This window comes from Malaya genurostris, chromosome 3 (genome assembly GCF_030247185.1).
Source record: "Malaya genurostris strain Urasoe2022 chromosome 3, Malgen_1.1, whole genome shotgun sequence".
Taxonomy (NCBI): Eukaryota; Metazoa; Arthropoda; class Insecta; order Diptera; family Culicidae; genus Malaya; species Malaya genurostris.
The window spans coordinates 55,008,145-55,021,426 of NC_080572.1; the positions used below are offsets into that span (position 1 = coordinate 55,008,145).

General features: G+C 36.1%; 1 protein-coding gene across 2 annotated transcripts in view; it reads right to left on the reverse strand.

Annotated features, from left to right (window-relative positions):
- Positions 1-3,359: 3,359 nt before the first annotated feature.
- Positions 3,360-13,282, reverse strand: part of LOC131434453 (frizzled-like) — a 263,786-nt gene continuing 253,863 nt past the window's right edge. The window contains exons 5-6 of one of the 2 annotated variants that reach the window (XR_009230336.1): positions 3,926-5,281; positions 3,360-3,871 (exon numbers count right to left, since the gene is read on the reverse strand). Coding sequence is in view for 1 of the 2 variants with exons in the window: in XM_058601171.1 (XP_058457154.1) it covers positions 4,746-5,281 (536 nt within the window). In the remaining variant the exon portion in view is untranslated. Of the gene's footprint in view, positions 5,282-13,282 lie in introns of both variants that reach the window. The other variant, XM_058601171.1, reaches the window with a different exon arrangement.

The following is a 13,282-nucleotide window of genomic DNA, read 5'->3' on the forward strand; positions in this document are numbered from 1 at the left end:
ACGAGCCCAAGTTTGTTAAAATCGGTTCAGCCATCTCTGAGAAAATTGAGCGCGTAAAAATACAATGCTTTTTATCGGTTACGTCACTTATACAATCATATCTCCAGAACCAAAAGCCACAGCCATTTGATCTTCGAACTTAATCAATGGCTCGATAGTAGCTTTCAAACCAGCCCAAGTATGTTAAAATCGGTTCAGCCATATCATCGAAAAATGCACACACATACACACACACACACAGACATTTTCCGATCTCGCCGAACTGAGTCGAATGGTATATAACACTTTCTATAGAGAAAGGCGAAAAACAACATAACATCATCAGCAATACTTTTCAACTGATATGTCACTTACTCCCTCTAAACTATCGTCTTAGTTTGGGAAATCCAGTATGCCAGCACAGTGTCTCAGGTTTTTAGGCGAAATGAGGCACTGTTCGTTATTAATTAAAATTTCGATCAAATACAATTGAAAATACATGGCTTTAGTCATTCGGATCGATGCGTAGAAAATTACTCAATCAGTAGGTGAAATAATAGTACTAAACGAAACCAAATTGACTAAGCTGTAAGTGTTCTAAACCTGATCTTTCTATGTTTACTTCCTTGAGTTTTCAATTTGCACTTATATATAGAAAGCAAAGATGTGTTGCACTTATTAAACTCAAGCTTTTATTTACATTTTCAATTATTTATTTACTTTGCAAGCAGCAGATTTTATTACGTTCCAATTTTGATTCTCAGTAGGAATGGGACCGCAAAAGGCGGCCGGCGGAACAAAATCATGTCTTGCTAAGTAAATTCCATCAGGTACGAATCATATTAATTACTGAACAGCTCGGATTATCTTGATGTAGCCTTTTTAAGGATTCACTTTGATTCGTTTGTTATATTTAAAAGTAAAGAAGCCATCAGCACTTTAGTTTCTCGAATACCGGATAGATTGTCGCAATCACGGAGGAATCATTCTGCGCCAGCAACCATCCATGCAGAAGAGTAAAGTTGATAACTTGGTAGGCAATTTCCCGATCAATCACGATTTCCGGTACTCGCGAACAGTATTAAGAAGAGCTCAACGAGCCCATCTCATCGGGCTCAGGGCGATAACGGATATTTGTTTATAACGGAGGAGTTTTCCGAGGAACAGTTTGCGTGATTTAATATGCTGATGAATGGGGGAATGACGGTTGCGAATGAATTTCCGGAACAGCCTACTGAAGAATCTTGCGCGATGGTTATTAGTTATTTGTCAAAGATGTTGTGGAATTCAGTTTCAAGGACAGTGGTTTTAAAGGTTGACTAAAAGGAATTTCGTTTCCTCGGGTCTCCTTGTAATTCGGAAACCGTTCATCGTACAAAAATGGCGTCCAGGAAGAAGTTGTAGGGAATCAATAGAGTTAGAGTGCTCTATATACAATATACACAGAAAATTTTTTTTCAAAAACTTAAAACCTTAAATATAAACAATTCATGAAAATATAAAAAATTGTATTATAATTGTAACTTCTTCATTTTTCAAAAGGCATCAATCTGTAGGTTTTAATAAGAGCTTTAAAACAAAAAATTATCAAAAAAATCGAAACCCTGATTTTTTTTAAATTTAGTTCTTTTGGTTCATTTTGAAATTATTGAGAAAAAAAATCAATTTTTTTTTCGAGTGTATATTTTTTTGGAGTTATATATTAATAATATTAATTAATTAATTAATATTAATTCCCTACAACTTCTTCCTGGACGCCGTTTTTGTACGATGAACGGTTTCCGAATTACAACGAGACCCGTAAACTGTTTTAACTGTAACTTCTTCATTTTTCAAAAGGCACGGATGGGATAGCTATCAATCTGTAGGTTTTCATAACAGCTTCAAAATAAAAATTATCAAAAAAATTAAAACCATTCTTTTTTTTGTTAAACTTTTTCGGATTATTTTACAATTATTGGGAAAAAAAATCAAATTTTTTTTTCAGTGTATATTTTTTTAGAGTGCCCTATCGATTCCCTACAACTTCTTCCTGAACACCAATTTTGTACAATTAACGGTTTCCGAGTTACAAAGATTTGAAAAAGGCAATTTTGGTGAAATTCAAAAATACATACGCCCTTCTTAAAAATCAGTCGTGAGTCGGATTGACCTCTCAATCGGTTCAAAACTTATGGTTTGCTATACTGAAGCCATGTGCAAAGTATCATCCAAATCGGAGAAGGTCGAGTCTGATGATCTGCTAAGCATTTCTGGAATTGCTCCATATACGAATGTTTCAAACATGTATTGCGTGTTCATTCGCATAAGAGTAAATTCATATTTTGGGGCGATTTGGCTAGTTTGCACTACTCCGTGGTGGTTCTGATGTAGTATGCTGCCAACAAGATCGATTTCGTCCCTAATTAATGAATCCTCCAAATTGCACGGAAATTCGACCTATCGAAAAATACTGGGCAATTACAAAGCAGTGAATTCAACGAGGTGACGAGGCAAAATATACGGGTGCATGGGATTGGATGTTCGAACTGGAGAAATTGATGGAGATGGTTACTAATGCTGTAACGTTGAAGTTTTAAAAAAGTGTTATAAAGTTACCATTAATGTAATTTTAAAATTCATTGAAGCACGAATTACAGGTAGTTCTGGAAGTACCAATTTATTTTTTGTCAGCCATTATAAATCCATTTAGACATCTCCTAGAAAATTCAGTGCTCAGACACACAGACAGTATACCTTCTCGACGAACTGATTTGAATGGTAAGTATATGATCTTCGGGCCTCGGTTCAAAAGTCTACTTTATCTGTTATTACACAGCCTTTCTATGAGATAAAGGCAAAAAATCAAAGAGACCGCCTTCAAAGTTTCATAGACTTGCCCTACCAGTATCTTGTTGCCACCGCTATATCTACGGTCCACTATAAAATGCTTCTCATTTGAAGTAATAAAACACCGCTAATTGTTCGCGCGTGGTTTAAATTTATTTTATCAACACCAGTTAATTGACAGGGGCCACGATGCGAATCGCCGGAAACCGAGCGTGCCACCATATTCAGTACTCTGCGCGTACCACGTTTTGTAAATTGACCACTTCAATTGACCACCGCCTAAAGTGCATATAATTCATCATCGTTGGTGTCACCTAAACGGTTGAACCGGTCCAGTTGGCAATCGATACGTTGAGGGTGTAAAGTAGTGTAATGTTTCGCGAGTAGCTAGGATATTCGTTAGAAAGTAGGCGAGAACCGATACAAGGGGAATGTGCTTGAATTTATAGCAGAGAATGGTTCCGTAGTAAAATTTATGCATGGGGTCTTTCGGTATGTTTTTGAAATCATCAGAATCTATTTTCATAATGATTATCGATTTTAATGTGACATGAGCGTTCGAAATTGTACATATTTACATAAATTATTTTCAGCAATTTTGAATATTTAAGCCTATTTATGTACATTCTTTGTTAAGTATCCGTAATAAACAGAAAATATTTTTATTTTATTTTTCAATGATTACTCGAATGCGTGAGATGAAATGGTTTGATGATATGAAAAGATTGATATTTGCGATCCTTAACGTTAATGTTTTGATATCTTCTCACGTCACGTTTATGACCTACCTAAAATAATTAAAAATTTTATACCATACTTATGTTTAATAAATCAGTCAAAGCGGACGCGAAACATGTTTTTCGGACCGGTCCCCAATTAAACGGGTTCCTCAAATTTCAAGGTGCAAATTTTTTTTTTTCGCTGGAAGTATAGATTACAACCGTACTGCATCGCGCCGTGCTGTTATCGAGTGAGGCGGCAACTGAAGAGCATAAAATGCAGCATCTTACAAAACCGAACTGGTTGCCTATCACTACTACCGCAGGATCCGTTAAAATATATACTGAAAGAAAACAAAACTGGATAAACTACCAAGACGAAATCGAACCAAGGATACCATCAGTTCAGGTGACGACTATCTGTAATGTGTATATTGAACACAGCCTACGAAGGACCGACAGAACGAACGTATATATTTACGATATTAATTCCATTGATTTTGACTTGGTCTGAAATTACGTTCCGCGCCGTCTGATGGTATTCAACAGCTTCTGAACTGGTTTCCGATAAGTACTTACAAACTTATCAATGTTCGTTCATTTTCACTTCTGTAATGAATCCTTTCCCTGGACGCCACTATCAACCGACTTGAAAACATTCTGTATTGAGCGCCGGACCACTCTTAATTTGATTGTTGATTGCATTGAATTGTCGATTCGAACTAGTGTTAAGCAGTTAGCTGGTTTTGCTTAAAAGCTTTTCGATTGTATGTATCCTTAAAAATCGGATGTAACATTTGACTTCGATTCGGTACCTACATTATTTGTCATTTAAATTAAATTGTTCGTTTCTAATGCCACTCACAGCGTATGGCTTGAAGTTTGGTACATGTTGTTAATCAAAATAAACGTCAAAACATTACTACCTAGAAATGCACTTAAATTACGTAAACTGCCTTTAGTTATCCATGCCGTAATACCAGCAATGTTCCAAGCACTAACATTGATGTACTTCCTCTTTCAGAGTTGTAGGGGGATGGGTAATATCGAAATCATGTATTAAACCTAGAGTAAGACTAAGTTGTCGAATTGCCCATGCCGCAATTCCACAGACTTAGAGCTACAATCTCGATCCTAATGCTTAAGCGACAAAAGCAACATTTGGTTCCACGTAGCTCAGGTGACATATATTCACTCAGTACCGTTTGGCTCCACCAGTTAGACGTAGGCACCCCGATTCCGGGTGTCCTTTCCTTGCAGCCGCTCGGCAAACTGCCTCCAGCTGATGACGGTTTTGCCGGACCAGAGCCACACACTGGAGGTGACACCGACCAGCATCGAGCAGACGTACTTCACCATGTAGATGTGGAAGATGGGTTTCCCATCGTCCGGGCTGACCACGAGCCGACCACCGGTCGGACAGGGAATCGAAAATATCTTGCACATCTGTCGGTTCCACTGCACCATCCAGTCGTCGAAGTTGTAGTACTCGTAGAACAAACAACCCAGGTAGCCGAGTGCTGGCAGGATGAACAGTCCGCTGAAGAATCCGATCCGCAGCATCAGCCGCTCCAGCTTGTCGGTTCGGGTGCCGTCGTGCTTCATGACCGTCCGGATGCGGAACAGCGACACGAACCCGGCCAGCAGAAATAGTGCCCCGATCGATAAGTAGATGCACAGCGGAATCAGCAGAAACACTGCCAGCGAGTGGGTGTCCAGTTGACCCACGAAGCACACCCCGGAGAGAACGTCACCTGAAAATGGGTGGGAAAGAGAAAGAGAGAGAATGAAAAAAAAATGGTTATACCTAAAGATAAAAGTTAACATAATTGCTTATTCATCCTCGGGTTCTGCCTCAGCGGAAGGGGTTAGAAAAAGCCAACCGTGGGGTCGTGCGATCTGGGTGAGACTAATCTGAGCCGAGCAATGGGGCCATTCAAGCACCACCACAACAATGCTTGCTCGGTCAAAGGTGAGAACCGGCGAGGAGGTATAAAAAATAATAATTAGATTATTGAAGAATTTCCGTTACATGTTTGCTGTGGACATAATTATGAAAAAAAAATCCGTTTATTATATCTCATCAGACTCGGTTCTTTACACACTTTGATACGGGATATTGACTTGCCAGGTGATGGGTTACGTAATGATAAAAGAATTGGTGTTATATGCTCTGAAAAAAGCCTAGACTAAAATAAACAAAGATAATATTGGTTCAATCTTAGTTCACTTTACTGAATGTGTAATGACTGACTTGAAATTATCTTATGTTGTCAGGATGTGTTACCCAGATTTTTCCCTCAATTCACATTTTGGAACGATTAGTCCCGGCAAATCAAAACAATAAGCTCAAAAACTAGAGAAAAAACCTGTTTTAATTCACCTAGTGGTGTAATGATGCCTTTCTCATATCATTCGTTTTCTTCTATATATTACAGCAAAAATTCATCGATATACAATTATACAATTTCAAAAAAAATAAAAATACGACAGAGTTTTGGAGATTTCTGATGCATAGTACTACTACATTGATATACTATATTTGAATTTAAATTAGTGAAAATCTATTCAATATTCAGATGCGAGAAAGTGAAGTGAGCTCCATTTTATTACATTTATTTAAAAAAAATGTGGGACTATCAATGCTTTATTTGGTTACAGACTCTCATGGTCTGCAACTAGAGCTGTTCATTAGCAAATATAATTAGGTAGCTTATGAAAAAAATATCCTTTAAATTGACATTTTTAAACAAAGCACCCTTCCTGCAGATCAGGGGATTTGATCCGAATGAAAATTGGGATATTATTATCGCACCTTACGACGTTCCAGATGAATCTAAGTTAATGAAAATTGGTTCAGTTATCTCCGAGAAAAGTGACATTATTTTTATACTTTTGGTGCATATCACCCAGTAATTCCGGATCCGGAAGTCGGATACAATTAATAATCAGGAGCTTTTCATGGGATCATAAGACCTTTCATTTTCATTTCTAAGTTTGTGAAAATTCACACACACACACACACACACACACACACACAGGTCATACGGTTCCATACAAAATTCCTGAATTTCATCCGGATCCCACTTCCGATTCCAGTGTTATAGGGTAAAATGTGTTCAATATTGTACACCGCCACTTAAACCGGCGAAACAAAAAACGTAAAAAAATTCTAATCTGGACTCAAAACCGCTATTCCCATTCGTAGGGTCAAATGAAAGGTCTTATGGTTTGTCAAAAAATCACTGCATAGTTTTGGATACAACGAAAATTTCAATCATCGTGTAGAGTCCCGATCAACAGAGCATAACAGGATTCTATCAAAATTATATGTGATCTTAATATTTATATCTCATTATGTTATGAATATGATTCCAAATCAAAAGCAAACATTCAGATATTATTAAGATTATAGCAAGTCCAGATATTATATTAAGGGCCGTTATATTTCAGGTAAAACTATACTAGAGAAATGAGAAAAAAAAAGTTCAAACACTTTTGTCGATCATGTTTTTGACTTTCAATTCGAAAAATGCTATACTTCAATAAAGATCAGTAACAAAATTTTTTTCCAATTTCACATACCTGAAGATGCTTTTGAAAACAATAATTTGATATTTGATTTTGAAATGACGGCCTAAATTTCAAATTTGAAAACGTTCCTAAGTAATTCCTACTTAAATTGTGCAAAGTTTTTATTCAAATATTAATTTTAAATTGAAAATAAATATTTTTCAAGATGATTTTGTGCTTCTTCTCTTACGAACAAAGAAAGGTAAGGCAAAAGCTTTAAAACTCGACTAATATATATTGGAAAAAGTGATGTTCAAAAACTAGCATAGCATTTGACGCAGTTCATTGAATTCTGCAATGTTTCCTCAGATATGATTTTCACAAGCTTGGAATCAAATGAATGCTTGAATTTTTCAATGTTTTCGGTGACCGATTTTTGTTTCCGAAAACACAGAGTGATAAGTGTTAAAAATTTCAAAACGTCTTCAAAAGTGACTCTGCAATAAACGAAATACAAAATCTAAACTGGGCTCCAAACCAAAATCTAAACTCAGCGCAATACTAGTCTTTTAGTTGCAGATTGAAAATAGCGACTTTAGTTTTACCGGACCCCGGATGTACTGGAAATAGAGAAAAAAAATCTTTAAAAAATCGTATCGATTTATTTTTACTTTTTGCTGTACTTTACACTATGTTGATCTGATGATTTTTAAAGTAGTTCTAGATAAAAAAAAACTTTGTTAATATTACATTGAAAAATGTTCGCTGGTGGCGCTGATGATATCTTCATGGCATAATGCAAGCTAAAGTAATATCGAATCACTTTCACAATTTTTTGATACAAAATCAGTAAAATCGAAATGAGTTGGTTAGGTCATTAATGAATAAGATCTACAAATTGCAGATATCGCATTTTGCCGGTTGTCATCTATATCATTGCATCAACATTTTTACATTCATGACTCAGACAGAAACGATATACCTTCGAATTAGAAAAGCTCAATCTCTCCATATGTGCTAAATCTATGATAGTCTGATTTCGTAGTATTTTGATTACTTCCAATCCAGAACCATGAGCTGTGATTCGGAATTTGCAATGTAGAGTTTAAAGCAATCGACCCGTTGGTTGATCATCAATCATAAAAACTTGCTATTCGAATCGATGTTATATAATCTTCTTCGATTTTTCGGTGTCTTCCAAACGAATTTTTATTCTAATCTAGATTTACAAAAATCGATTCAGCCATCTCCGAGAAAATAAGTGCTCATTTTAATCAAATATGCCCGCCAATCCACACACATTCACGTACAGACAATTCTCTACTTCAACTGAACGAGCGAACTGATTCGAGTGTTATTATTCAAAGTCGGCCATCTTGGTACAAAGAAGAAAAAATCGAAAAACTATCATACATTAGTTAATTTCCTCAGATTCTCCCAGGTACATAGTTTTGTTTCACTGAATTTAGTCATTTCCGCTCATTTACAACTATTCTTTAGTACCAAAAAAAAGATCGCTTAAATTTCTAAAATAGCCCCTTTGCCATTCATATGCCGGTTGGAAGGAAACGACGAAAGAGGTAAAGAGCGATAGATTATTTTTGTAGCAATATGGACTTACACTAGTTATTATATGATGCCAATATATCCTTCCAACCTCAGTTGGTTCTCATACCCCGATGCAATCGTAGCGATGTTAGCAACTCAAAACTCCCCGGTTCGAAACCAGTCGCTAAATTGTGCATGACTTTTTTTATGGAAATCAAATCGCCTAAAGGTATGCAATTTCATCTTACTTCGCAAAATCTATTTTTAGATTTGCACGGTAAAGCTATTTCCCCCAAAAAATGGGTAATAACAGCTGAAAAGTGGTACTAAATTTGTAACAAATTAGATATAATTTTGATATTTACATAACAAGGTTTGTAACAATTTTGTTATCACCTAGGTTGAATTGAGTTATAATTTTTGTTATTTTAACTATTAACGAGGCCAAGATTATGATTAATTTAGATAGAAAAAACGAATCAACCCCAGATCATGATTTAAATAAACATAGATTTCCCAGTGCAATACTAATGTAGTTGAGAAACCCATGACAGCAAAAGCACCGTCTGGTGGAGAATGGGTGCGTAAATGCTCCTAAAATGCATGCATAAAGTTGCCTGCGCATTTAACAAAACCACAGTAGCTAATGGAAAAAAGTACACCCGTTTCTCACTAGAGGTGCTGTTAGTGTCACCGTACAGTCGGAAATCTATGTTTATTTGATTTATGTCCAGATACAATTTTGTTCTCCCTTGTTGATCGGGGTACGTTGAAAAATCGTATCAAATCTTCAAAATATCAAATTGAGCTTGAGCTTGAGCGACCACCCCTGGTTGCTACTCCTTTACTGATCGAGATTAGCTGAAATTGTATAGGGAGTTTCTGGATGATCCGATCTAGGACTGGTAAATAATCCTTCAATGTACGTTCTTCTGGTAATCCCAGAATTCATTGATCAGTACCGGCGCCGGCCAGGCCCGAACGTAGATCGTCTAAGGAATGGGAAGGGATGTTAGTCCAACACTTGTTGTTACTAGAGGCCGTATATACTACTGCGCACTCCACATGTGTCACGGGAGAGGGATATTTGTTAGTAAAAATTTCAGTATTGGTATTATTCGCGCGACTCAGTATGTTCCAGTTTCAAGATGCTCGGATGCACCACTAAACTCACTGACTTCCCGAGTGAACGTTTCAACAATATCCTATATTAAAGACCCGGGAAGTCTTGATTCACAGCTCTTATTCGAGGAAACTGAAGAAAAATTTGCAATACTATCGCGTAAAGAATAAAAATTTCCCTATTTTTCATAAATGAAATTACGTGATACAAAATAAACGAGTGAATAGGATTTAGACGAAACAGTTGATTCAATTGTATTGATATGTTCTAAACAAATGTACGGAGTATCGTGACGCCAGGTCTTTATTAAAGGACTCCCTAAGGGCCCGAGGTAGACCACCTGAAGTTCCGGTCCGAGATGTGTTGGCTAGTCGGGATATCTCTTATATGCTTCTTATATACCAGTACCTCAAACACATTAATATCCAAGTGTAATCTGTTATACCTCGCTCAGAAAGTATAATCTCCACCTACAGGTTCGACACTAACATCCGCCCGATTCTCTCGATTACCGTCCCTGTCCACCATCTTCATTGGAACTAACAAGATCTTTTTTTGTCACTAACTTTTCGTTCCCCCTTTCCCCGTCTCTTCACCATCTCGATGGCAACTAATTAGATCTCTGTAGTTTTCAGACATTTTGTTTCCATACCCCCTATTTACCTCGGTTTCCACAATATTTACTTTTTTTATTTTTTCATCTCTTCGTAACATCACCATCACCGCCTACGGTCCTACGCTCCAGTCGATGACCAGCATGCGGGCCACCCGCCGGGCCTTCGTAGCCTGGGGGTGTTTCCCGCGGACCCACACGAACTGAAAGGAAGCGGCCATAGATAGCACCAACTGGAAGTCATGCAATATTCAATTCACCGACCACTGCCGAACGTCAGCTAAAAGCTTTTTCCAAAAATTCTACACGACATAATCTAATGATACTATTCTAGTTTTAAGTTAGTCGTTAATTAAGATTAGGAAATACCCTTGGCATCTTAGAGCTTAAGCAGTGTGCCTAAAAATATATATTATACTATTGAATAAAAAAAAATGTTCTAAACAGTTTTTATAAAAACATTTTAAATCACCAAATAAAGGTCAACAGATTTCGCCCGCGTCTTGATTCTTTATTATTTCCACTTTATTATTTTAATCATTTATAAAAATTATTAATTGGTTATATTGGTTGATTTGGTGAGCCGGCTACCGAGAAAAATATTAATTTATTGTTTTAAATATTAATATCAACACAGATAACAGATATACAGGCTCACATATGAACTGTGTGTAAAATTTGCTCAATTAGCGTGGCGAACACTTGCAGATGTCACCACGATCGACACGAGGCGCCACCACGATTTGGGCTCCGCGTTCACTGAGCAACAATTTTGGGTGCTACATTCACTTCACGTTAGATGTTTGTTTTGCTGTTGTTAAAAATGACAAATTTATTTTTGTTTCATTCCGAAATAAAGTTGTCTTTAAAATTTAGGGAAATCGTGTGATAAGTGTTAAAATTTTGTTATCGTTCAGGAACGTAGTGGAACGTTTTGAAAGATCGCGGCGAACAGTCGAGCAGGTGGCAGTAGTGTTTCCAACGTATAGCAAATTTGAAATTCACACAGGTTTGTTCCAGTTTCAATATGCTCAACCAACAAAAAAACAAAAATCTAGCGTGAAGTGAATGTTTCACCCAAAATTGTTGCTCAGTGAAAGCGGAACCCAAATCGTGGTGGCACCTCGTGTCGATCGTGGTGACATTTGCAAGTGTTCGCCACGCTGATTGAGCAAATTACACACACACACACACACACGGAAAGACCAAAATCAGCATTTTGGCGAAAAAATTAGTTGATTTTCTGATTTTAGTTAGTTATTTTTTGAGACAACTAAAAAAATCTTACTTTTGTTAATTTAGATTTTTTAATTCTAATCCCCTAAAAATAATAAAATATTTGTTGAAATGGCTATTTTTTTAGTTAAATTCACCAATTAAACGTGCTGTCATTTCTTAGCTAAGGCACACTTCATTTCCATTCAACTAATTTTTTAGTTGAATTAGAGAAATAAAACGTTGTTTTCAACCAACATAAATGGTTGAATTGGTTTCTGCAATTTGCAGCTATATGGCGCTCTGTCACCGAAAAAACGTTAACACCGTAATGACTACTAGCCACTAGATGGCACACTACTACCGAAAAAAATTCAGTCGCGGTTGTCTTTTATATATTGGCAGGTATAAATACGATGTTGTATTGGAGAAAAAGACATAACCGAAACATAAACTTCTTTTTGAACATTTTTCTTCTAAATCGCTGTTTTCTTCATTCGACTTCGTTAAATCGGCTATCTCACTGAAAACTTTGAGCACTCGGAAAACAAAAACCGAATTCAAGTAGTACACAAGACGGCGTAGCCCGGCAGGTTGAAGATACAAAAAAAATCATTTGACATATACAATTAGAGTGCAACATTCGAAACTCACTTCACTGTTCCGCGTGAAAACATTATTATGCACAATCGCTCCAAATGCGCACAAATTCTGAATAAATACACTTTCCACTAAGAGTTCACGTCATTTTTACATATCGGTTTAGATATTTCTATATGGATATATCGTAACACATGCGAAAAACATCAGAACAATTTGCAAGCAGTTTCAACAAGACTATTCTTTTTAGCTTTTTAATGGATTGTTTTGCTTTGGCACGTTTCATGAGTTTTTGGCTTAGTTGTCAATGAGAATTTCGTGTTGGATTGAAATATTCCTGGTTTTTGTCCACGATATTCACCAACTAATCTCATTCTCTAAAAATAAGAGTTTTTTATAGCAAAGTAAATTCTCAATTTTAACTAATTTTATAGTTATTTTGGAAATTTTGTTGTTAAAATCAACTAATTCAAAAACAGTAATACGAATTAGGCGCAGAGCTAATTTCGGTCGTTCCGTGCACAGTTCATATATGAGCCAGTATATCTGTTATCTGTGTATAAATTAAAAATCTAAGTAATGATAAATTTGATTACCATCAGAAAATTACCGGAATCGCAGAAAATTAAACGTTTCAAGATGCATGACTAAATTTTTACATCCACAGATAAAAATATTTTGTGAATTTACATCTATTTACATGCACATATTTGGAGCAGGTAATTAAACATAAAATTACTTTACAATTCTGTACGTTTCAATATAACTTAATCGCAAAATAAGCGTTAATTGAAAGATACAGTTATATTCATTGAAAATTCAATGCAATTTATTTTAGTTTTGCATCGATGAAGGTTTTCAATCAAAATTTCGATTCAACTCATGTCTATTCCATGTTACTATTGATTTACATCTCGTGTAAATTTCATTATTTCTTTCTGTGTTATTACTTCTGAAAATGAATCTATTTGGCAGATATGATTCTCGCCGAAGAAGTCAGTAATGTTTACTGAAGTTCTGCATTATAGTTAATAGATTCACTGAAAATTGGCAAATCTTTTACTGAATTGGGAAAAACTAATTATATCAGTAAAATAAAAAGGGAATGTTCCGTCCTAATAGTATAGGATTTACCGAAATCTG